This window comes from Lottia gigantea (assembly GCF_000327385.1).
Source record: "Lottia gigantea unplaced genomic scaffold LOTGIsca_8, whole genome shotgun sequence".
Classification (NCBI taxonomy): domain Eukaryota; kingdom Metazoa; phylum Mollusca; class Gastropoda; family Lottiidae; genus Lottia; species Lottia gigantea.
In genome coordinates this window covers 3,778,020-3,803,290 of record NW_008710662.1, presented here as the reverse complement: position 1 = coordinate 3,803,290, position 25,271 = coordinate 3,778,020, and the positions used below count along the sequence as shown (strand labels likewise).

At 32.5% G+C, this 25,271-nt stretch overlaps 4 protein-coding genes across 4 annotated transcripts; 3 read left to right on the top strand and 1 right to left on the bottom strand.

Moving 5' to 3' along the window:
• The first annotated feature begins 268 nt into the window (after positions 1–268).
• LOTGIDRAFT_229651 (hypothetical protein) lies at positions 269–5,746 on the top strand. The gene is made up of 10 exons (XM_009067059.1): positions 269–400; positions 654–722; positions 1,041–1,158; positions 1,529–1,598; positions 2,128–2,252; positions 2,684–2,777; positions 2,913–3,017; positions 3,756–4,640; positions 4,825–4,875; positions 5,467–5,746. The coding sequence occupies exons 1-8, from the start codon at positions 324–326 to the stop codon at positions 3,983–3,985; spliced, it is 888 nt and encodes a 295-aa protein (XP_009065307.1). The 5' UTR covers positions 269–323; the 3' UTR covers positions 3,986–4,640; positions 4,825–4,875; positions 5,467–5,746.
• A 1,716-nt stretch (positions 5,747–7,462) lies between these two features.
• On the top strand, positions 7,463–8,326 carry LOTGIDRAFT_155509 (hypothetical protein; the record flags this gene model as incomplete). Its single annotated transcript, XM_009067058.1, has 1 exon — positions 7,463–8,326. The coding sequence occupies one exon, from the start codon at positions 7,463–7,465 to the stop codon at positions 8,324–8,326; it is 864 nt and encodes a 287-aa protein (XP_009065306.1).
• Positions 8,327–10,648: 2,322 nt separating this feature from the next.
• LOTGIDRAFT_203268 (hypothetical protein) lies at positions 10,649–16,309 on the top strand. The gene is made up of 9 exons (XM_009067057.1): positions 10,649–10,707; positions 10,918–10,964; positions 11,568–11,729; positions 12,118–12,208; positions 12,466–12,611; positions 15,152–15,258; positions 15,378–15,469; positions 15,754–15,852; positions 16,128–16,309. The coding sequence occupies exons 1-9, from the start codon at positions 10,668–10,670 to the stop codon at positions 16,232–16,234; spliced, it is 891 nt and encodes a 296-aa protein (XP_009065305.1). The 5' UTR covers positions 10,649–10,667; the 3' UTR covers positions 16,235–16,309.
• A 1,837-nt stretch (positions 16,310–18,146) lies between these two features.
• Positions 18,147–24,637, bottom strand: LOTGIDRAFT_229648 (hypothetical protein). The gene is made up of 10 exons (XM_009067056.1): positions 24,484–24,637; positions 24,074–24,121; positions 23,560–23,652; positions 22,961–23,086; positions 22,175–22,371; positions 21,808–21,905; positions 21,106–21,292; positions 19,717–19,911; positions 19,355–19,459; positions 18,147–19,049 (listed from the first exon to the last, which is right to left on the bottom strand). The coding sequence occupies exons 1-10, from the start codon at positions 24,518–24,520 to the stop codon at positions 18,777–18,779; spliced, it is 1,359 nt and encodes a 452-aa protein (XP_009065304.1). The 5' UTR covers positions 24,521–24,637; the 3' UTR covers positions 18,147–18,776.
• Between the last annotated feature and the right edge of the window lie 634 nt (positions 24,638–25,271).

Below are 25,271 nucleotides of genomic sequence, written 5' to 3'. Positions count from 1 at the left end.
GTCACGTGATGAAGACCATTCGCCCCAAATAATTATTTGCTTTGACAATATCGCCTCTTAGCAATCTTGCAAGCAATGTTCAAATGCTATGAAATCGCCAATAAGATGGAAAATATGCTTGTTTTTTTTATGCACATTATTGAAATTTTTAATAAAGATGTTTAATTTATACGTCATTGAAAAGACTGAAAATATCCAACTTTAGACTTTAGTTCTTTATCAGATAAGATAAGTCCAATTTGGACAATATAGGGGCAATACCTCGAAAGCAAAGCAGAGTACCAGATCGTACAGACCAAAGGTCGTTTTTAAACACTGCTAAAATGTCTGCTGGAGAAAAGGTTTTCGTGGAAAAGTGCCTAAATTCGTACAAGCAACTGTTTGTACCAGATTTATTAAGGTATGAAGATCATAAAGCGACTATATTTGGGGGATGTTGACGTATGTTTTTTCTATGACGAGTAAAAATTGAATACTTTCACCAAATCGTCCAGATGTCAAATCGGACTTCAGTTTATTTGCAAACCTGTTATCAGTGTTAGTGAAGACGCTTATCCGCTTTGAATAAAAACGATTTTTTACCCGAGAACCGTAATATTATGATGATGGAACACATGTTACTCAAAGTTTTAAAATAGACACACCTATTTCAGAGATAAGGTTGTATTCGTTACTGGTGGTGGTTCTGGAATATGTTTCACTATTACAGAAGTCTTTCTGCGGTACGTATTTAACGCCCGATGAGTATAATATGCACATTTATTTTCTTTCTCAACTATATAAAGGCAGAATAAGCTCCTACATTAAAGACGACCACAGTGCATATTCGTCACTTATATTACTGGTAATAGCCATTGGTTTCCTATCGACCTCCATTCTCCCAATGCATGACGTAGTGCTACATAACTTTTCACTTTTTCATAATCCTCCCAGACGACATTCTTCAGAATAAAACACTATAATTAGATTAGGAAATTTTCCCCTTTTAGCATTATCATTACTGACCTAACGTTAAGCATACTGCACACTTTTGGCTTCAGACATGGATGTAAGGGAGTTATTGTTGGTAGAAATTTAGATAGATTGAAGAAATCGACTGAAACATTAACCAAGGCTACTGGCCAAAGATGTCTTAGTTATCAAGTGGATGTGAAGAAGGTAGGCTTATTAACAGACTTCATTGTTTTATGTACCCGTATTAAAGACAGACCACAACAAAAGAGGCAAAAAGTTCCATGCAAATTTAGAGCAAGTGAACGGTTTACTGTGAGCAAGAACTTGGCTCTGGTTGTATCAAGTCATCATGTAACAGGTTACTTATGACTAAAATGTGAGAAGGACGTAACACTCCATTCATTTCATTTTTTCTAAAATGTGAAATTGGTCGTGAATCATTACGCTTAATTCGAGTGACCTTTCGTACAAGTTTGAATGTACAGTACATTTAATAAATTGTCAAGTTATGACTCACTGATGGTGTTTATGTTCTTCAAATACTTTCATTATGTAATGCAAACTATTGTTTCAGCCACAAGATATATTAAATGCAATCGATGAAACGTTAAAGGAATTTGGTCGAATAGATTATTTGATTAATGGTTTGTGTATTTTATGTTATTGATTTAAAAGAAGTATCGTAGAAGCATTTGCTTTATCGCATACAGAGCTGATAGAGAGTTTAATTTCAGCTATCCGAATCGCCTTTCGAAACCAAAGTCCGACGTCCCGTTTCCCTACATTTAAAAAAATAATAATAAATACCGTGGGTTATTACACTGTCTACTTTTTCTGGGATTTATAACATAGAAAGGAAAAGATTATTTCGCGTTTGAAGTAACACTGGTCCGAACTTTACATAGCTTTACATAGGATTCCAATTCAAATCCAAACAGAACGCTCGTCTTATTATTGCTGTTCTCGCGTGAACGTCTGACTTCAATTCTGAAACGTGCCAGTATATTCGTAAGATATTGTGACCTGGATCGGATTTATTTGCTAGTTTCTGATGTTACTCAGCTAAATCGGTTAAGTTAATATAATAGAAATATTATTAATAAAATTCCAAACAACAATGATATTCGGCGGCATTAGAACTATGTATTCCTCGCGGTTTTTGTTTTGATTCAGGTGCTGCTGGTAACTTTTTGTGTCCTTTGGAAAGCATGTCTTACAATGCATTTAAAACAGTTATGGAAATTGATACTATGGGAACGCTCAACACCAGTAAAGCTGTATTTGACAGGTATTTTAAGGTGGGTATCATTGGTTCCAACGTCTCTTCAACAGGTCTGAAACTATTTTTATTAAAGGAACAGATGCACCATTTTTGGGGGTTTATTTGAGTTTTGAATATATGTAAATATACAATCTTCAGAAGTGCTAGAAATGTACGAAAATAAAAAAAATAAAAAAACTTAAAACTAGGAATTTTATCCACCATTTCTGTATTATGTCTTTACTATATATCACAGAGTATCTTAAAATGACGAGTCGCAGGCCTGTTGTCCCTTGTCGGAGTGGTTAAAACGACGATGCATTTGTTTTAGAATTTTGAAACTAAAAAAGACTTTTTCTTCCTTTAAGATTCCATGCGATATTCAAGATTCTCAATTTCTGTCTACCAATTCGTTCAGGAAGTAGTCGAGTACATGTATATCTTTTAAAGAATAATTGATCTTTTCAGAATAATGGCGGAGTTATCATAAATATTACAGCAACTTTGCATTTTCGAGGCCAGGCATTGCAAGCACATGCTGGATCTGCTAAAGCGGCTATTGGTAAGTTCCTTGAAGTTTTATTTGCTTTCGCATTCAAAAATTCACAATCATATTCAAAGATCTGAAAGTTTTCTAATAATGGCAGAGAGTTAGAAGAATTAAATGTTACTGATGACTGGTTGGTTTGTTATTTAGAGGCTTTAACAAGACACATGGCTGTAGAATGGGGTGGTAACAATGTAAGAGTTATGTGTGTTGCACCAGGTCCTATTGGTAATACAGAGGGAATGAGGAGATTATGTAAGTAGTATAATAATAATATTAAGGGGATTGTAAAGAGGTCTTCTAATTTTTTTTTATGTGTATCGGAGACATTGATAGCTCCATTTGTCTCCAATGCACGTAATATTTCTTTCAGAAAAACTCTTTATAATTCCTTTAATTGAACTGATGATTATAGCCGAATTTATCAGCCAGCCCAGTGATTCAGCATGTAAAGCGTATGAAATAAAGGGAACCATTTGTTACAAGGGAACTCTTATATTCATCATCCTAAATTAACCTTTCTCCAGTTTTAAGTAATTGACTGAAAGCCAGGACTTCAATTAGCCTTACTTGTATTTATTTATCACCACAGTTCACAAACCAGATTTTTCTTCAGTTTATTTATATAAAGGGTAGAATAGTATAATTTATTGTTGTACTTGAGGATAGTCTTCAATTGCAGCCATATGTGTCATGGTTTAGAACCAACATTCAACGTCTGATCCTTTTGAAATTAAGCAGTTGTCGTCACTCCAAGAGTGGTATATATTCAAGATAGTTATATCAAGGACGCTACCACGTTACCGACCATACTTTTCCAAGAATACAACAGTTTCAATTTCAACTGAAGAACCGTATTTTTATGATTAAAAAAGACAGCCGATACGGTGTTCGAGCGATATCTTCCAATAATGTATTTAGTTTGAATTTGATTTATTTTATACACTTGCTGTTTGTACTCTTTCAAAATGATTTTATATTTTTGAAATTTAGCACCCGGAGATCCGATGGCACGAGATCTAGCCAGATATATACCTATTGGAAGAATTGGTGAAAGGGTTGAAATTGGTAATATATGTCTATATTTAGTAAGTGGTATGGCTGACTTACTAACAGGAACTACTATAGTAGCTGATGGTGGTGCTTGGCTTATTGGTTCAAACGATTTTACCGCTAGTAAGCGAATGTATGATTTAGCAGTTAAAGCCAGAGCAAAGCTTTGAAGTTAAATACTTTGTGGACGTTAGGCCAATATGGAATTGGAATGAATGCTTACTAATAATGATTGTTTCCAGCAATAAATCATTCTGACTTTAAATCATTTGAATCACTATTGTTTAATAAATTTAATTCCAATAAGTATAAAACAATACAATGAATAAGAAATGTCCAGAGTGACAAGTCTGATTGTACTAAAATGATATATTTCCTAATAAATTTGTTTGTTAATTACATTGTTGCATAACTAACTATCTATGTTTTTTTGACAAAAATTGACCGAAATTTTACTTAGATCGATATATGATAATTACAACGACGAGCGATTTATAAAAATATAACGATATACATGTGTACAGGGTTCGGAATTTACCAAAATGTTCAAAGGAGAGGAAGTTTCACAAAGCAGAATGTTTAAATGGTAATCCTCAGGTACCTTATACAGCATGCGATAGTGATTCATATTTCTAAAGCTATTGTTCATCGCAGATATCATTGTTTTTGTGGATGTTGAACTCGAGCTAGTCCAAATAAAAGAGTATTGCCGGCTTCCCGCTCTTTACGCTGTAAGAAGGTCTCCAATTCAGCTTTAGAATAAGTATCTGAATAGTCAAATTCATCACCAACACTAGGATGAGGATTACTGCACAATGATTTTTCCTGTAAAAGAGACAATATAAGCCTAATTACTTATCCCTATCCACAAAATACTTGCCCTCACGATGTTTTTCAACAGATCGACATACGGTGATAATCCGCTTCTTTTCTTCTATGTTCCTTTAGAAGTTAAGCACAGTTAACTTTGGCTCCTTTTGATCAGCTAGGAATGTAAAATAATACTTACCAAATTTCCTGCCAAATTTGCGATCTGATTTTGAATGTCCATTTTCCAATTCTGCAGAAAATGAAAAAAATATCTTAATGATATAAAGCGGAGCTGTTACTTCCCTCAATATAATTGAATTGATGAAGGCATGCAACCCAGTTAATGTGCACTGAAATAATTTTGTAAGGACAGTGCTATTAGCCTACTTTGTCAATGTTCAACTGTCCAGGGATCTTGAACAAACCTGTAACACACTGGGTTGTGGTTCTATGGTGTCATCCGAATACATGTAATCGTATTTTGCATGTCAACTCAAAACCAAACCAGGTTCTACTATTAAGTAAATGAAAATCTGCGGGCTCAATATAGCGAAATTTCAAGTTAACCAAATACGATAGACTCAATGTCTACTATCCTCTTGATGCAATCCTCCGAACAATATAGATGTACAAATTCGCGTTTCGTTATTCTTATGTTATATATGTTATACAATTATAGTACCAATTATTAAGCTAGCTGTATAAAATGTCGACGTTTATTTTCAATATGTATCGCACCTGTGAGCACAAACATTGGTACCTTCAAAATTCGGAATACAAAGCTACTTTGGAATATTTGAAATATAACGACTAGCTGAGAACAATATTTTGCAATCCTTACCTGAAACATTTCTCGCTTTTCTATACTCCATTCATGAGGCAAAGTCCATTCTTCTGGTAGAGGTTTATTTTGATTTTGTGAAGTGAAAACAGGAATATCGCCATTGCTACTTCCAGTAGAACCAGCTCCAGCACTGGCTGCTCTAGTTGCCATGTTGATCGTCGACTACTGCAACAGTTCCACCAGTTTTTTCTTAGAAGCTACAATGTATATGTGACGTGCAGCACCTCGAACTCTGAAGTGTGTTAGATCTAGTCAGCAAGAGGATTAAGAAATTAAGATTTAAGTCATTGCTATAAGTATACCAGGTACAATAGAGGTGATTAAGATCGGTAACTATGGTATGTTTGTATATGACCTCATTAATTAATATCTCATTCGTTTATCATTCATAGACGTTTAAAGGGACACTCGGTTAAATGATCCTTTAAATGAAAGAATGAATGTTCTTTTTAAGCTAAGGCCCATAAAGACTAAACCTGAACTATGAAACCAAATTTCTACACACCACACACTTCAACTTAAAATTTCTATCTTGGTTTTATAAGGCCTTGGTTTACACGTTACTTTTACATAAAAAATAAACTTTATATAGGTCTTGCCTTCTCGAATGCTAAGAAACGCACAAAAACTAGACAAGAAAAGAAACGTAAAAATAATATTCCAAACAATGTTAACATGCTCTTAAATAGAAAGGGATGCAGTTCGGCCCAATTTAAACCGGGATAGATCACTGGTGTCACGGAGTCCATTAAGTCATAATCACGTTTACCCGAAGAATGCAACTTCTCTACTGCTGACGATACCAAATGGTGGTATAGCATTATGGTGTTCACTTTAGACAGGCCACTCAATGTGTCAAGTAGTTCTTGAATTTGTATCTGATAGTCGAGGTGCCTGCTAGTAAGTCGTATAGGCTCAGTTGTTTCTCGTGAAGTTGTCAGTATCAAAGTAGAAGTATCTTGAAAACGAACAATCTGGTGTTCACTAGTCTTATCTCCATTATGTGATCCGTGATTTGTAATGAGGTAACGTTGCTGGTGCCTCTATATGGTATGATCCTCTCGTGGATTTAAAATGCTAAATTAATTTTTGAGTACTTAGCCAAGCTTACATTCTTCAATATGCAGTTATCTTGCCATGAAATGGCAGCAATTTAATAAAAACGAATGAATGATATCTGATTCCAATATTACAACATTTTAGCAATGAAAATTTGTAAATTTGGGCCTTTGGCGTGGGGCCCCTTTTAGCCGCCGCTGAATAAGTACATTTATTGTTTATAATAAGAAACAATTATGTTTTATAAATTGTAAACCATTATAGGCAATGTGATACGTTTATAAGGCTTTATGTAATATTAGATTGTAGATACACATAGATAATATAATAAATGTTAGCAATTCAAGCATGGCCATCACGTACAGGATTACAATATCATACCATGTGTTAATCAAAGTATGATTGCCTGTAATTTTTACTAATCCCAAATCTAATCCTTAGAGAATAAAATGCTCATATTGACGAAACTATTACATCGAGATATCAAAACGTCCACGTTTTTTTTTTGATACTAGTGTAGCATAGTATTTTCTTATTAAATCAAGAGCTCAATGTTCAAGTCTTATGCTTGAATATTTTCAATTTTTGCAAAGAGGCAATCGTCCTTTAAAACAGTATATTTCGTGCATACGCCATTTGGATTAATATACTTAATGTATGATAGTGGGAACTACTTATATTACGGAATATTTTTTGTATAAGCCGATATAAAATAATAGGTTTAATTGCTAAGACGTATTAACAATAACATGTCAATAAAAAACATAACTTTTCTTGTTGGATTTATTGTTTACAATGTTCTTCAATAAACATTATACACCATGGGAAAACGTTGAACAGTCGTTTTTAAATTCAGTTGGATAGATTGAAATGTAGTGATATAAAGGAATTCGAATGGAACTGGGATTGTTTCTTATCTACTAAAGAAATCAATATGTTTCCAAAACCGAAAAGTGCTCCTCCTCGAATGAACAGTAAAAGGATTAGTAACAGGACAAATGCTATGAAGGAAATAGAAGCTTGGGTGAAGAAAGATGACGATCCATTAACTGGAAGCCATGAAACATCTCGAATGGCAGGTCAACTAACAGATAATATTACAGAGGAAAGGATGCTCAAAGCTAAATTGTGGGAACTTTCTAAAGAACGTTATAAATTCATTGCTCAAAATTCTTATGAACAGAAAATCTTTTTGGACAGGATGATGAAGAAATCTTCAGCCATTCGTAGGATACTGTCAGCCAATGATGATAAACCTTGTGTCACTTACTCCAGAATTAAATCTTCTAGTATTCGACATGCTTTATTAGAAAGACTTGATCCTACTAATAGAGAAGAGAAGTGGTTAGGGATGTCTTCGAGTCATTCTGGGGGACAATTTGTTACATCTTTACCACCACCACCATCATCATCATCATCAACTCCAGCATCTTTACCCCCAGATCCCAGATCTGAAACGGATACACGTATACCACGATCTTGTATAGATACGACTGATAATCTACCATCTGTCACTGTAAGAAAAGACACCCCAACTATACCACATCACAAAGATCTATTAGTTCGACGGAAACACAGAAAGTCACATTTTCCAAAATTTCAGGAAGATCCTCGATATTCAGAATTACAGCAAAGACTGAGCCCTATAGTTAAAAAACAAGCAAACATTGATATTTATTCTGTTGTAACTAAAATTGAGTCTCTTCATGTGAAACCAAAATTACCATCCGAAAGTAGATCTAAAGTTGATAAGAAAGCTGTGGCTTATATGAGAAAACGAGGTTTTGTCTTCCCATAACGTGTTACTGTTATTAAAAGATATGCTTATGTTGAACTGTCTTATATTAAATATATAGCATAGTGGACTTTACGAAAGGAATGTTGAATTGACGTACCCGTTTGTATCAGGTATTTCGAAAGGGTGAGCATGTCATTAATGGCTAGCGACACAGATTTTTTAGTGAAGGCCATTTTTAGTCCTCGGTCATTATTACCTACCTGTAGTAGACGGAGTTGATTTGAGATGCTCCGGAATTACGCACAAGCCTCGCTTTGCAATAATTTCCGGAATTACGCACAAGCCTCGCTTTGCAATAATTGATTCTGAAAAACCACATCATACAGTCAATCTTCAGCAATAGTCAGAGCCCGGCTTCAATGTTATTTTTCTAAGGGTTACGTTTGTAAAGATCTTGGAGTATGATTATGATCTCAACGTATTCAATTTATTCAAAACAATGCCTTCAATTTAGAATGAGGGGCTAGGTCCACTGTTTAAGAAGGGTGTAGTGTGTTATTTATGTGCGAGAAACAGTGCTCAGATCGACCTTTTCGAGAGCAACTACATTTTCAACGAAAGGACGATATAAGCGGCAATTGGAAAATCTGATTACTTGCTCGACTTGAGCAGTTGCTGATTACCGTTAATTGTTTTGATTTCAAATTGAAGGAGATTGTCGACCTGAGTGACATTTAATGAAATAATAATAATAATACAATCGAAATAAAGATAACATTACATACAAATATACCATATTATATCTCAAACTCCATGCCTTTTGGCGTTTTCTTACCTCTTTTAATTCCATATTTCCATGTATTTAATGCAAGCTCCAATATGCATTTAGCCCATATACAATCTTAGTGTCTCCCAGCATAACAAAGTACCTCAGAGTAAGACCTCTGAATGTGCACCGTTGTATACGGGTGGATTTCTATGATTGCCCCTGATTAAAGCTCACAGCTAAGCCGGGATTTCAAACAATAGTCAAGACATGTTTAGGGTTTGTCATTGCTTTCTCAACTCAAGAGAAACGGGCTCTAAATATCTTTCCTATCTGGAAAATTACTCAGTGACTAAAATCACCCCCTAATCAATCCCAGAGACAGTAGTTTTAGAGTGCATACCTCAATGTTTAACACCGTGAACGATTCATTCTTTATCGTGGACGTGGACTTATTAAAGTTTTTATACTTAAATGCTGGTATATTGAGGAAAAAGCTCCCTTTGTTTAAGTGTTATCTCTAACAAACATTCCATATCAAATATCGCATGTTCAATACATACGAAACTTATTACTATATTTAATATTCAAAATAACATTTTCAAATGCATATAATTGGTCTTAGATTGTCTCTTGATCTAAAAAAAAAAAAAAAATCAGTCTTTAGAATATAATATTCATCAGTTGTACTTACCAGGTGCAATGACTAAAGAAAATAATCTCTATGTATAAGACGATATATCCATTAAACTAAATGATTATTAAAACACACTTCTAAGCATTTTACAAAATTACTTAGTTTAATGAATAATCATTACTGATGTATTTAAATTGGATTTTAGAGGGATTATGTTGTATAGTTATTACATCAGTCTACTGATGAACTAAGACTCCTTTTGACCAAGTTTAACTTTTTTAATTTTTTGTCTTCCTAAGAGTTAGTTTACCTTTAAATCATAGGCCTACATTCGATATGTAATTTCATCATTAGTAGGGTTTTCATCAACACAAGACAAACTCTTAGTACTATTTTCGAAATGTCATTTGTATTTACCATCATATGATTAGGATATGCGGTTCTGAAACCAATGTTGTTGAACAGTAGTTGAAAGGAATTAGAGAATGTTAGTGTACTCACACTGGCAACAGAACAGATAACATAGAAGTAGTGTCCACTCGTTGCATTACATCCAATTTTTAGAATTTCGTGAGAAATTCGTTGAAATTCGTTTTTATTCAGTTGATTTCTTTTTTGACATACGGAGCAAAGAAATTAGAGGTCCATATCCCTTGTTAAGGACATAGACCTAAGAACTACAATAGAATAGTAAAATGATAAATTGCTGCAGGTGTAGTCTGTTTAATGAAAACGATCCATTCTTCATTTTATTGATAATTTTCTAATAAACGTATCCAGATTTAATGAGTATATTTTCTGAAAAACACACCCTTGTTGTTAGTTTAGATTATTAGTATTTATTGGTTATCACGTGGAAAGTAGTATCTTACATTCAATTCAATTTAGTTATTCAATTATTCAAAATTGATTTGAATAGATTCTTTTTGCAATATAAGTAACTGAACAACAAGTCACTTTCATTTTGACAGAAGTTTGGCACAGGAATTGAAATCAAAATGATATATTTGAAGGCAGCCATTTTGATTGAAATCGCCGGTAAGTTTAAAAATTCTTCATGTAATGATCCTCAGTAACACTGTACAACAACCATTATACTAAAACCGTTTCCAAGTTACCCAAATCCTCTGCTCGTGTTTGTACGAGACATATTCAGATCGTATAATCTTTCTAATGAATAACAGGAAAATGTGATTTTTGAGTTGCATTCTAAGGATTCATTGACTTGTGTTGTATTTTAAATTCCAGTGTGTTGCTATGGTTTTTTACTTAGCAGTGTCTTACATAAAAGACAGGTAAGGACAATTCATTCTAAGTCAAAAACAAGATACGCTTGATTAGATTGAAAATCTCAAAAGATCACAATTTTTCGTCATATATACTAACGCGTCATGGTAAACGAGTAGGCTACTTAATTTATTTTCTGATCTTTCTGAACAAATCATCATCTTGATAATTGGGATATCTTTTCTTAGACTGTTCTCATAGAGCCCTCTATAGCATTAATAAAAGCGGAGTATGCACAAACTTATACAAAAAAAACCCCAAAATATTATATTTCTCTCTTTTTGAAGACAGATTTAGCTGTTTTATTAATTTCTGTAGAAGAAGTAATCATTGTTTTATGCATCTGATTTGCTTGTATGTAATGTTTTTGAAAACGTCCTTGTAAAATTTTATTCTTAATATTTACTCTTCATTAAGACTCTTCTTTAAATATTTCATTTTCAAAACATGCAATCGATCCAGACGGCCACTTCAGTTCATATTTCTGATATAAAATTGTACATTTGTTATGTACAACAAACATCAGGGCAGATTGGTAAAATTGTGAATGTTACTTTTAGACATTCCAACCTTTGGTTTTGAGTTCATTGCATTGCTTACCGTATGATTAGGTCTGCAGTTATGCTGAAATATCAGCTGATCATACAATGTGTATTTCTTCGGATGTTGGTAAAGCTGTAGCAGTTGATGCCAGTGCTAAGAAAGAAATAGTTGACCGTCATAATAAACTTCGTTCTGAAGTCACACCAGCTGCTAGTGGTATGGTCAAGATGGTAAGTATAATAATTGAACATGTGTACGTAGGGTCGACGAAAAAATAGTTAAAATGATATTACAAATTCGTTTCATTTGCCCTATATTTTGCGAATCTATCATAATAACATTTTTTCTGTCGCAATTTCTTTCTTATTACATTATTTTAACCTATCAACGTTAGTGGAAAATTTGAAATTTCATACCTGTGCTAATAGTAGCTAGAGATTATAGCGCAAAGTCTATTGGTTTGATCAGAATTGAATAACATAAAAAAGAAACACATAAAAAAGGAACCCCTCACATTATGGCCATTAGCTTCTGTTAAATTATAATATTCAGAAGGTCACATTTATAATAATATTATTATAAAAACTTGAAGCCCAATAGTGTCATGATTAATTCCAGGTTTGGGATGATGAATTAGCTAAAATTGCAGAAAAGTGGGCAAAACAGTGTAAATTTGGACATGATAATTATAAGAAAAGAGCCACCAAAGGTAAGCATTGATGCTGATTGGCTCTTTGATTGAGCACATTGTATTGAATATTCAATCTCAAGCCTTCTCAAAGTCAGTCAATATAAGGAAAACCGATCTGTAGTGCTTGATGTCACAGGACAAATCACTGCTTTTGGTGTAAAATAACATATTCAAAGTTTTGTCAAGTATTTTCGTTGACAACGATTCATAATTGTGAATTTCAGAATGTAGTCTGCCGAATTAGTAAATGTTTATCTTATTTATTCTTTTCTCAGCCTACCCTAGTGTATTTATTGGTCAAAATGGTGCATTTGACACTGTTACATGGACCGAGGCAATAGATGAGTGGTATAGCGAAAAGAAAAGTTTTGTTCATGGTAAAGGTTCAAAAGATGGCGGAGTAATTGGTCATTATACTCAGGTACCATTTTTGTTTGTTTCAAATGATATTTATGTCAGCTTTATAGACAATGGCCATGTTGTGGTTCTTCACATGTTCATTTACATGTAGATTTGCATGTAGACAATAGCCACGTCTTAACTTGGGCGATATGCGTTCTTTTGTGTATCGGCAGTTATATCGCGATTCAGACAATTTTTTTTTATCACGATAGGTTCAAATATAGCAATATAGAAAATTTCCAGAAATAAACTCTTCGAAATGTTATCAAGTATCTCGTTTATTGTTTCTGCTTAAAAGTATTGAAAACTGCCGCATGAGGCCATAGATCTAAGAAGACACATTATATAATTTGGATGTTGACAGGGCAAAAATAAGATAAGCACTTTGGCCATGAGGCTGATGAGGTTGTGTTATTCTCCGTCGGACACATTTATATTTTTGTCTATCAAGACCGCATTACCGTTGTAATATTGTATATAATGCACATTGTGATAACATTCCCTTATCATATTCAAGCCGCTAGCATTCACAAAAATGCACGAGTATGAGTTAGGTGCTCGAACATGTACAGAACACACCTCTCGGAAGAACCAATACATTGTAGGTAGGGAATTCATGGGCTGAAAGAGGTTGAATATCTGAACTCTGACCAACCTCCACAAAACTGTCATAATGAGGTTCACCAATTGGCTATAGGCTTAGTTGAACAAGTAAGCTACGATTCAACTGTAACTAAATAGCCCAGCGTCATGGAAAGTAATTGTCTTATGGCAAGCATTTAAGAAGCTATGTTACATATTTTTAAATGGTGTCTAAACAGTCATTTTGGATTATTTTATGAAAAAAAATCCCGAAATTGTTTCGAAAACTGATCAGCATAAAATTACCGACTGAAATTGAAAATAAATAGCTGAGGTTGGTTAAATATTTAATGTTTACGTATATCGCCAAATATCGTCACGATAATATCGCAACGGTATACCGCGGTATAGAAAAAGCCGTCTATCAGTTAACTATTGAAGTTACACTTTTTTTCAACATTCGAATATCTTCTTTGAAGAGTGCGATATTTTTACGAACAAAAAATCGATTTAAAGCAGAAAAAATAATTTGGTGAGAATACTCAGAATAGAGTCTAGAACAGCATCCTGTCGTATTTTAGTAGATAAACAATTAAAATCATAAAGAGGTACATGTGAAGTAGCGCCAAAAAAATTCATATCTATCGTCCGTTTTTTTTTTCTCATACCGTTTTTTTTTTTTACAGTAATATCGCTCAACTCAAGCTTAACGTCTTGTAGGTAGATTTACATGTAGACAATGACATGCTGTGGGTCTTTATATGTAAATTTACATGTAGATAATTTCAATGCTGCGAGTCTTTACATGTAGATTTACATGAGACAATAGCAATGCTGCGAGTCTTTACATGTAGATTTATATGAGACAATAGCAATGCTGCAAGTACTTACATGTAGATTTACATGAGACAATAGCAATGCTGCAAGTCTTTACATGTAGATTTACTTGAGACAATAGCAATGCTGCAAGTCTTTACATGTAGATTTACATGAGACAATAGCAATGCTGCAAGTCTTTACATGTAGATTTACTTGAGACAATAGCAATGCTGCAAGTCTTTATATGTAAATTTACATGAGACAATAGCAATGCTGCAAGTCTTTATATGTAAATTTACATGAGACAATAGCAATGCTGCGAGTCTTTATATGTAAATTTATATGAGACAATAGCAATGCTGCGAGTCTTTACATGTAGATTTATATGAGACAATAGCAATGCTGCAAGTCTTTACATGTAGATTTACATGAGACAATAGCAATGCTGCAAGTCTTTACATGTAGATTTACTTGAGACAATAGCAATGCTGCAAGTCTTTACATGTAGATTTACTTGAGACAATAGCAATGCTGCAAGTCTTTACATGTAGATTTACTTGAGACAATAGCAATGCTGCAAGTCTTTACATGTAGATTTACTTGAGACAATAGCAATGCTGCAAGTCTTTATATGTAAATTTACATGAGACAATAGCAATGCTGCAAGTCTTTACATGTAGATTTACATGAGACAATAGCAATGCTGCAAGTCTTTATATGTAAATTTACATGAGACAATAGCAATGCTGCGAGTCTTTACATGTAGATTTATATGAGACAATAGCAATGCTGCAAGTACTTACATGTAGATTTACATGAGACAATAGCAATGCTGCAAGTCTTTACATGTAGATTTACTTGAGACAATAGCAATGCTGCAAGTCTTTACATGTAGATTTACATGAGACAATAGCAATGCTGCAAGTCTTTACATGTAGATTTACTTGAGACAGTAGTCATATTGTGATTCTTAACTTGTAGATTTGCATTTAGACAAATGTTTTATGGGACGGATGAGTTTGAATTTAAACATTTGTACACATTGTATTTACCACTTGCAGACTTCCGATATGAGAATATTAATTTTTTCTGATAACTCATTGTATACTTTTGCCGTGCTTTAGACAGTAAAGTCATGGTAAAATTATTATATTTAAGGTAGTAAACGATAATGCTGTTAGAGTTGGGTGTGGACGAGCCGATTGCCCACCTGGAAGTGACGAAAATTTCCAAAAAACTACATGGTTCTGTAACTATGCCAGAGGGTATGTAACATTTACTAGTTTTATTTCTCTTAAAATTATTGTGATTGTCTACTTGATATGTTTTCGTTGAGAAATAATGATCATTAGATTGATAATAAATATCTACTGATACGTTTCAGGCAACTCACCAGCGAATTTCCCAATCCGTATTCACTGGGCACACCATGTTCTAGTTGTTCCGGGAACTGTGACCAGAGTCTCAAACTTTGTGGTAAATATATTTCTTCAACTAGATTTACATACACCTAATACCCAATTTTATTTAAAATATTTTTTGTAAATATAATTATGGTAACACTAAAAATTCGAAGGTTCATGTTTTCTTAGTGAGCATGTTTGTTGTCCAAATGGAGCCAATAAAAGCTCTTATTCAACCTAGACTTTGATCAGTGGAGTTATTTTGTGTATATAAAAATTGTATTTCATAACAATGGTGTTAGACCCATGTTGCTTTTGAAATAAAATATTGTTCAAATAGGGATTAAATGATTTCAGATTGTGGTGGTAAGATATGCCAGAATGATGGTACTATGCAGTACGATACTTGTACTTGTAAATGTTCTGCACTCTACACTGGTGCTGATTGTACTCAAGGTGGGTTTCAGTTTACTACTATACTTTGAGGTTATATAAGTTCCAAGTTGAGGCAGTACCTTAAGAAACTAGTTTCTATCGGTCGGTAAGCGGAAATAGCAGAAAAATCATCGACGCCGCGGCGGCGCATTTAACTTTGTAGATTATAACAATTGAAAAAGACTTGCCAAGGCAAAATGGGTCAAATAGAATAATATTGACTAACATAATTAGCTCAAACATATAAAATTATCTAAACCTAAACCACATACATTAAATTGTCTTTTTTTTTACAGTGAACTGTAAAGCTGATGAAGCGAGCTGTCCTTTGTACCAAACAGACTGGTGTACTGTATATGCTAATATACCTGAAGAATGTCCACACAAGTGTGGCTTGTGCTAAAAATGGAATGGCACCGAAGCGTTTTGAGTAATTAATTATTAATCATATTATTAAAATTATAATCATGCATATAAACAATGTTTCTTATTTTCTGAGACAGTTTCTCACAAAAGTCTTGTCGCTATTTGAGAATTCACTAAAGATGTATCCTTTGGCATGTCTCAGGCATCTAAACAGAATAATCAGTGGCGTATTTAGAGCCCTACGTAAGATCTTGATATGCGATGTCATATGAAATAGTTCACATATCTAAAGCTAGCACAGGCTATGCTTTCACTATGTAAGTTGATAAAAAAAAGATAGCTTGCCAGGCAAGGTAATATACGCCCACTGGCAGCTTTGATTTTGATTAAAAATATTTAGCAGTACAGTAACAATCACCAGTATGAAATATTCAACCTTCAATCATACACTTCTTTTGAACTCTTCAGGGCGATAATGAATAATATTGATTATGAGTTATTGCCCTTGTTCTTGAAAACGTGTTCAATTTTTAGCCCATGAAAACTTTAGAAGGCAAATATTCAATCTTCAGCGCGGGACTGAATAATAAAAGCAAGTTTTGTCAAAATCCAGCAACAATCATGCCTTTTAGTGGTTAAGAGCAAAATTTGAAAGCGTTTTCAAGAACAAATGGCAGTAATTCATACTAAATATTTTTCAATTCTTCTGATTTTCAATAGGGTTCAACCTTGGGTGATTACGAACATTCATGCCAAGTTCCGTCAAAATCCATCAAGAATTGTTCCTTCTAGAGTGTTTACGAGCTAAAAAATTGAACGCGTTTTCAAGAACAAAGGCAATAACTCATACTCAATATTTTTCGATTCTTCTGATTTTCAATAGGGTTCATCCTTGGGTGATAACGAACAGTCATACCAGGTTTTGTCAAAATCCATCAAGAATTGTGCCTTCTAGAGTGTTTACGAGCAATTGTGAACGGACGGACGGACATGGATGACGGCAATATACGCCCCCCATTTCATGTGGGTGTATAACAATTAATAGAATTGGGGGTGGGAGCGCCACTGATATTGAGGTTGTCTAAATAAATCTTTTTGTTATTGAAACATCATTGCTTTAGTGCTCCTTAATTTTCCCAAAATGAATACAAAATACTACATCCGCCAATGCTCACCGCTTAAGTCACAAGGTTACCAACATTTACAGAGCACCCACTTCCGAAAAGCAATAAAATCCACGCAAATGCTCCAATTTCAACATCAAAGAACTTTGGCAACTACTGCATTTTCAATGGTCAGTTACAAGGGAAATAACTGAGAAATTGTGCAGTTGCCCCAAATTTCAAAATGTTAAAAAACAATAGAAAGATAGCTTGCCAGGCAGGTAACATACGCCCACTACCATCTGTCAGAAATGATAACAAAGTCTGTAGTGGTTTAATATGTGAAACCAATCATCCTATTTTTACTACAGAGATCTCTTACCAAGTTTCATCAAGATCGTATAAAAATGTAGTCTCTATCAGGACTACAAGCATTGAATTAATTCAAGGGCTATAACTCCAAAACCGTTCACCCGATTGTTACCAATTTCAACTTGACAGATCTTGTCCATATCATGACTTCAAGACAAATTTGTAGGGTTTTTACAAAATCACGGGCAATTACTCCAAAACCAATCATCTGATAATGACAAAATTCAAACTTGACCGATATCTCATCAATGTATACATGCATACTAAGTTTCATCAATATCGGATAAAAACTGTAGTCTATAGCCTGCCTAAAAGCCAAATTTTACTAAGTCAAGGGCAATAACCCTGAAATCGTTCATCCAATTATTACCAACATCAAACTTGACCGATATCTCATCAATATATACATGCATACTAAGTTTTAGGAAATAAATGCCATAGAAGGGAAATTTTTTGTAAATGAAACTAGTGACAGAATATAATATCGTAATTTTATTATATGGTGTAAATTGCAAATTTATATGATTGTAAAACAAACAGTGCTCAAAAAGCATATCACAGATAAAAATATATTTAAAGGCCACCATTAACAAATCATTGCAGCAAATGAAATATATATATAATATATATTATTGCATTTTATTCAATAAGGCGTAAATAGCAACTTTATTAGATCTCATTGTTGATTTTTGATTAATGCATTTGCTTCCTCATTAACAGACATTTTTAAGAAATTTTTTAATTTAATTATTTTTTTTTAGTTAAAGACCAATCAGATCACTGGAAAATCAAAATCATTTTCAGTTTAAAATTAATGAAACCGTCCCCAGATATTTAGTAAAATTAGGATTCAAAATAATTCTCCTTAAATATTATCCATGTTCATTCTATAATTCCTGAAGTTTAAGAGAATTCTCATCACTATTTGGATGATGGAAAGGAATCTGACCGGTTAAAAAATATAGAATTAGTTTATATTATAAAGGCATTAATCAATTTGTTTATAATGCTAAATTGACTTTCAAAATGAACTGAATCAAAATATGATTTTTCAAGTGGATGACATAAATCTTAATTAGATTACACATGTATTTAAGCACACAATCACCATAAAAAGGCTGTTTTAATTTTAGACAATGCCTTGGATGAGCTCTGAAGTTTGTCTTTTATTTGGTTTTGATAAAATACAATTGTTGCTCTGTTGAATTCGACGGTGGATTTGGCTTGATCATAATCTGTTTGTGTATCCATGGTATTGCTGGTTTCTGTATTGTTAGAATATTCTTCACATAACTGAGATATTCTTGTGTCTATAGAGCTTAATGATCTGTCTAATTCTGGAAATTCATTTAAGATAGTCTTCACACTGACAGAATACTGAAATATGTTCAATACAAAAGATCATTAGAATTTTATCTTTTTTCTTGACTCTTCTGAAATATCTCACACCAACCTGCAACTTCTTATTAACTAATTCCAATCAAAAGTTTATAAAATCTAAATTTTAAGGGGTATAGTGATATAAAAACCTAAAAGCAATCTTGAAAAAATTAAAAAATCTTTTCACTTTCAGAGAGTCTAGATTTAGATTTTCTGGCTTAAGAATATTTCCATTGAAATTAAATAGATTCTATCATTGATTGATACTATCAATAATATATCAAAATATAATTAATTAATACCTCGTTATTGAAGGTCTGAAATATTTTCTCATAACATGTAGCCATTTTAAACTCTCCTTTACTACAATAAGGTTGTATTGTGCAGAATCCACCACTTTCTTCAAACTGTAATAAAGAGAATTGATATTGATAAATTTTTTTTACTTATTTATTCTATAAATTAGATATATGTATCAAAAACCAAAAGAGAATTTTTTGTAATTATTTATCCTCATTATGGATATTCAGGTGTAGACGTCACATTAAATAATGGCACACAATTTTATAGTTTACTACTCCTAATTTACTAGTTCTATTCTACACAACCAACAATTTCAACAATTTACATTTCCATCATCAGGCGATAATGATATTGCACCTACTGTAATTTCTGTATCTGGAGAACAAAAATATTTCTTCAATGCAACAACACAAGACTCTAGGCTAGCTTCATCTTTATGAGCTAACTCAGATTTGATGCATTTTTTCTTAAACTTATTTAAACTATTTTCATTTAGCTTAATCAATAGCTGAATTCTTCTTAAACATTTTTCTCCTCTTTCAAATTCTTCATCTATCTACAATTTCAAATCTTTTAATTTCAATGATAAATAATCAATGTCAAAAAACAAATGCAAGACATTTTATAATAAATTTCAAAGTTAAACAATAAAACATCATTATTGTCTCATAAAATTATACTACTATACTTAAAGTAATACTATACCATCGTTTTATTGGAATGAATATTCAAAAAAAAACATTGCCTACATTTTAGAATATTGTCATTGATATTCAAAGTCAAACATAGTCTACATTTGAGAATATTGTGATAAATATTCAATGTCAAACATAATCTACATTTGAGAATATTGTCATAAATATTCAAAGTCAAACATAGTCTACATTTGAGAATATTGTGATAAATATTCAAAGTCAAACATAATCTACATTTGAGAATATTGTGATAAATATTCAAAGTCAAACATAGTCTACATTTGAGAATATTGTGATAAATATTCAAAGTCAAACATAATCTACATTTGAGAATATTGTCATAAATATTCAAAGTCAAACATAGTCTACATTTGAGAATATTGTGTTAAATATTCGAAGTCAAGCATAATCTACATTTGAAAATATTGTGATAAATATTCAAAGTCAAACATAGTCTACATTTGAGAATATTGTGATAAATATTCAAAATCAAACATAATCTACATTTGAGAATATTGTCATAAATATTCAAAGTCAAACATTGCCTACATTTGAGAATATTTTCGTAAATATTCAAAGTCAAACATAGTCTGAGAGTAGTTTGAGAATATTGTGATAAAAATTCAATGTCAAACATAGTCTGCATTTTAGAATATTGTGATAAATATTCAAAGTCCAACATAATCTACATTTGAGAATATTATTGTGATAAATATTCAAAGCAAACATAATCTACATTTGAGAATATTGTGATAAATATTCAAAGTCAAACATAGTCTACATTTTAGAATATTGTGATGAATATTCAAAGTCAAACATAATCTACATTGGAGAATATTGTGATGAATAATCAAAGTCAAACATAATCTACATTTGAGAATATTGTGATAAATATTCAAAGTCAAACATAATCTACATTTGAGAATATTGTGATAAATATTCAAAGTCAAACATAATCTACATTTGAGAATATTGTGATAAATATTCAAAGTCAAACATAGTCTACATTTGAGAATATTGTGATAAATATAAAGACACATGTATAGCTAACTTACTTGTTTAATGCCACAAGATTGAAAGAGAGGTTTTTTAGATGACGGTGTTCGAGTAGAAGCAGTATGTGTATTAATATCTTTATTTACTTTTACAGTTGGTTTATAATATTTCTCTAATATCAATCTTATAAAACTCTGTATAGCTTGATGTACACTGTCATCACCATTACGAGCTGATACACATACACTATAATGTAAAATAATTGTGTCAGCCTTCTGGAACTGGAAGTACAAATACTAGGTAGACTGACTTAAGGAAGGGATAACTGCTGAGATATCAACTGTACAAGCTCATAGTAAGAGTAAGCTTGTCATGAAGGGTCTCAGGAGGTTCTGAAATTTTGAAAATTCAAATTAATATGGTTCATGAAGTGAACAAATGCCTGTACCCTCACTGACATTGCCTTTGAGTATGGTAGGGTAGACTGGAGCTTTACGGGGTTTTACTCAGGGTTCTAAAGTCACAACTTCAAAACTAAAATGAAATATTTTCTCAAGTTGAGAATAATACATAATTTCACCATTAACTGTAGCTTGACCACAGAGGTTCAATTGAAGTCAACAATATCAATATGTCACGATACGATATTTTTCAGGTATATATTTCAAAATTTTAATAAGATTATTGAGCATTTATGTCTTTTTGCCCCATTTAAGTAAATTGAAAATTGATCAATATATTGAAACATCAATAGACATTACCTTGCCGTGAAGTTATGCTTGGATCCATATTCCTCTACCTTATTAACACAAGCTGTCAACTTGTCACAACCTTCTTCTTCTTTATTCAATTCCTCTACCTGATATAGAACAAAATATGTTTCAGAGAGCAGCTCAAGCCTCTCGAGAGGCTTTGTATTTAGGGTAACCAATAGGGGCAGATTGACTTAATGGGGATAAAAACTGTCCAAGGATCATTGGTAAAATCATCCTGTAATATTTTCATAAGATCATGATAGACTAAATGCAGATGTTCTTCAAAATCTAACTAAAATACTATAAATTTATCAGCTGACTGATACAACTTAATAATCAAATACAAGATGTCATTACTTTCAATAATACTTACAATATCTAACTTGTTTGCTAGTAATAATATAGGTACTGTATATTTGTCTGTTGATGGTTGTATTTTATAAGTATCTGATGGTTGTTTGACACCTGGTGTACTATCAATAAGGGTTGATGTGTACATATTGTTTACTAACAACTGTTTCCATACTAAAGCCATTTCTAATGAGTCTTTCTCACTTAGATCAACAACAACTTAGAAAAAATAGAAAAAGAAAATATTGGAGAACTGAACTATGTAGAATAATTTGTGCTGTTTTGAAGCCAACATTTAGTTTGTTATTTTTTAGTGTCAAATTAAGGAAACTGTTTGATTAATTGATGTTTCTAATGAATTATCATGCATATGATTAATAGTTTTAACCAATTATAAATGTCCATGTAAGTACAGTCTGGATAAACCCAAAAAAGACTTTTTGACATTTTTTGATCAGTCACTCATTGGAATTCTGCTGGTAAATCTCTTCTAATTTAGCTAATTATGAATTAATTATGGGCATATTAGACAAACTGGTTAGTCATTAGAACACCTCTACTTTCTATTCATATAAGTATTAGCATTTTCATTTTCATAAATGAAAATAAGGGAACCCATCTTTAAATACTGATCCAGAGGTCAAGCTGATACTTTTGTAGAATCCATATGGCTTGTCCAGATATATATCATAACATTTTGCACATAATATATTGTCTCAATTGCAAATAAAATATAACGGACTATAACATAAAAATATTTTTAAATGGGCTGTATTAAGCTATCATTAAAAATTATATTACACATTACCTATTGCAGCATCTAAATTAGTAAAATAAGATTTATAGAGGTCAAACTCTTCTCTACCAGGAATATCCCAGAATGTTATAGAAGCTAAGGCATGGTTCGGTATATTTACTTTCCTTACTATATTTTCTACAAAACAAAAACAGCTTTTAATTATAAAGACATAATAGACATATCTCCATTCTATTCTTATTCAGAATTATTACTCCCAATGGTACTTCACTTGGATGTACATGTATATTCTGTCAAAGATGTCACATCTGCTACGGATAGAAATAATTGAAACCCATCAGTGAAAACATATACAGCTCTTAATATCGCTCTTGCAAGATCCCCCTGAAGTAATTCTCCATCCTATTAGCCTTTAACTCTTGAAACCAAAGAACTCAATTCGAGCTTCACTTATATTAGTACTATCAAGGCAGGGCATGCTCACGCTTTTGGAATACTTGGCAACTGAGTTTTTCAAGTTGACAAAATACTATTGTTTGTTTAGAACATATTTAACTACTACACTACACTGTTCATTAAATAGAAGATAGTTTTGTTGGAGTTTCACTGTTGTCCACAAATACCATTGTTGGAAAGAAAATTAGGCTTACCTATGGCCACCTTATGAGTAGGGCTATACACTGGACTAAACTGATTATGTACATATCTTACTAATATACTAGTTTTACCAACACCACAGTCACCTTAAAACATTTTCATAAAATCTTGATGAAATAAAGTTAAGATTGATTTCTTTGGAAACAAAACTTATCTAATTTTTACTAACAAATACTTTACTAACAAATTTGACAAAAACAATTTCAATAGACGAGAGTTTATCCTACCAACAATAAATGCTTCACATTTAAGATCTTAATCAAAACAACTAATTTTTAACATGGTATTAATTTTCTAATATCAAATATAGGACTCTCTAAACAAGACTAAAAAGATCAACGAGTTGCTATTAATGAAAAACAAATACTTCAACAAGCTATAATCTTCTTCTGCCATACCGTGTTTCCAATATAATATTCTCATCATGGCAGGTATAAAATCAAATTTTTTAAAAAATTTCAGAGAAAGAAAGACTTTTGGCATTGGTAGGCCTACTAATTAATTTACCTATTATAGCTATTTTTAAACATGGTAGTTGTTGAGCTCGATTAGATTCTGAAAGTATAAAATATGATAGTGTAATACTTAGTATCAGATTCACAGTTCAGTAGCCCTCATGGACCTGAATCCAATTAAAGTAGATCTTTTCTAAATATGACTGAAAAATGTATTTACCAGAGAATAGGTTACTACACAAGTTAACAAGAACATTGTATTAATAAGTGATAAATAACTGATAAACATAATGCAATATAAAACATATTTCTAAATATACAGTTATTTTGAAGCACTAGTTGTAGGCTACAGTATCAGTAACTCGACAAAAATGTTCAGTAGGGACACAATGAATCAAATAAGAGTCCTTGGACTTTGGCTGGGCAATTTTAGGACGGTATTTCAGTTAACTCTACACTTACTGTTTCGGTTCTTAGTAGTAGAAGCGCCATTCCCCATATTAACTGTGTAATTATTTCACGTTTTTCAAACCGACATCGATGAAAAACTCAAATCAAAACAGTTATTTACATTTTACAATGTTTACATTAGTGATACAATGTAAAGATTTTTCTGTTCAATGCGCATGTCAAAAACCGAAAAATGCTACAAAAGGGACACAACTCTGCAAGATTTATAGTACGCCGACCACTCCAGGACTAAATGGTGGATTTCTGTTAGATAACGCCAACAAAATCTCACTTACGACAATGATGCAAGTCAGTGTAAAGGCAATATATAAAGTGCACGCGCTCGCTCTGTACCTGTTTCGTGTTCTATTAATTCGTGTCTTGATAATGCAATTCACTGTCGCGTTGTGCTGCGTTGTTCGACGTCCGAAACTGTAGTAAGCTCCCCTTTATTTAATCATAAGGTATTTGTTCCAAAGATATCGGCATGGTTATCATTGTTACTTTTGTCATCCAAGATGAAATATTATGTCAGTTTTACCAATCTGGCAATACCCAAATATATGATGCTCCATTTAAAGGACAATTTTTCACCCCACCCACCAATAGAACAAACCAAAGTGAATGATTTTGTACAATGAAAAGAAATAGTAGAATGGGTAAAATAGTGTCACGGAAATTTTTTGTTATGAATTTTATATCACAGTAATGATAGACAAGAACCATTCTATGTAGGTAGAACTAAATAATTAAAAATATTTCACTAAATATAATATTATTAATGTAAAAAGGTATAAGAG

Coding starts and splice junctions, on each gene's coding strand:
- LOTGIDRAFT_229651 (XM_009067059.1), top strand. CDS start 324: ATGTCTGCTGGAGAAAAGGTTTTCGTGGAAAAGTGCCTAAATTCGTAC. Junction 723..1,040: donor ATTACAGAAGTCTTTCTGCG/GTACGTATTTAA, acceptor TTTTGGCTTCAG/ACATGGATGTAAGGGAGTTA. Junction 2,778..2,912: donor ATCTGCTAAAGCGGCTATTG/GTAAGTTCCTTG, acceptor TTTGTTATTTAG/AGGCTTTAACAAGACACATG.
- LOTGIDRAFT_203268 (XM_009067057.1), top strand. CDS start 10,668: ATGATATATTTGAAGGCAGCCATTTTGATTGAAATCGCCG. Junction 10,965..11,567: donor GTGTCTTACATAAAAGACAG/GTAAGGACAATT, acceptor CCGTATGATTAG/GTCTGCAGTTATGCTGAAAT. Junction 15,470..15,753: donor CCAGAGTCTCAAACTTTGTG/GTAAATATATTT, acceptor AAATGATTTCAG/ATTGTGGTGGTAAGATATGC.
- LOTGIDRAFT_229648 (XM_009067056.1), bottom strand. CDS start 24,520: ATGGGGAATGGCGCTTCTACTACTAAGAACCGAAACA. Junction 23,087..23,559: donor TACTCATAAGGTGGCCATAG/GTAAGCCTAATT, acceptor TTTGTTTTGTAG/AAAATATAGTAAGGAAAGTA. Junction 21,906..22,174: donor TAGCAAACAAGTTAGATATT/GTAAGTATTATT, acceptor GTTCTATATCAG/GTAGAGGAATTGAATAAAGA.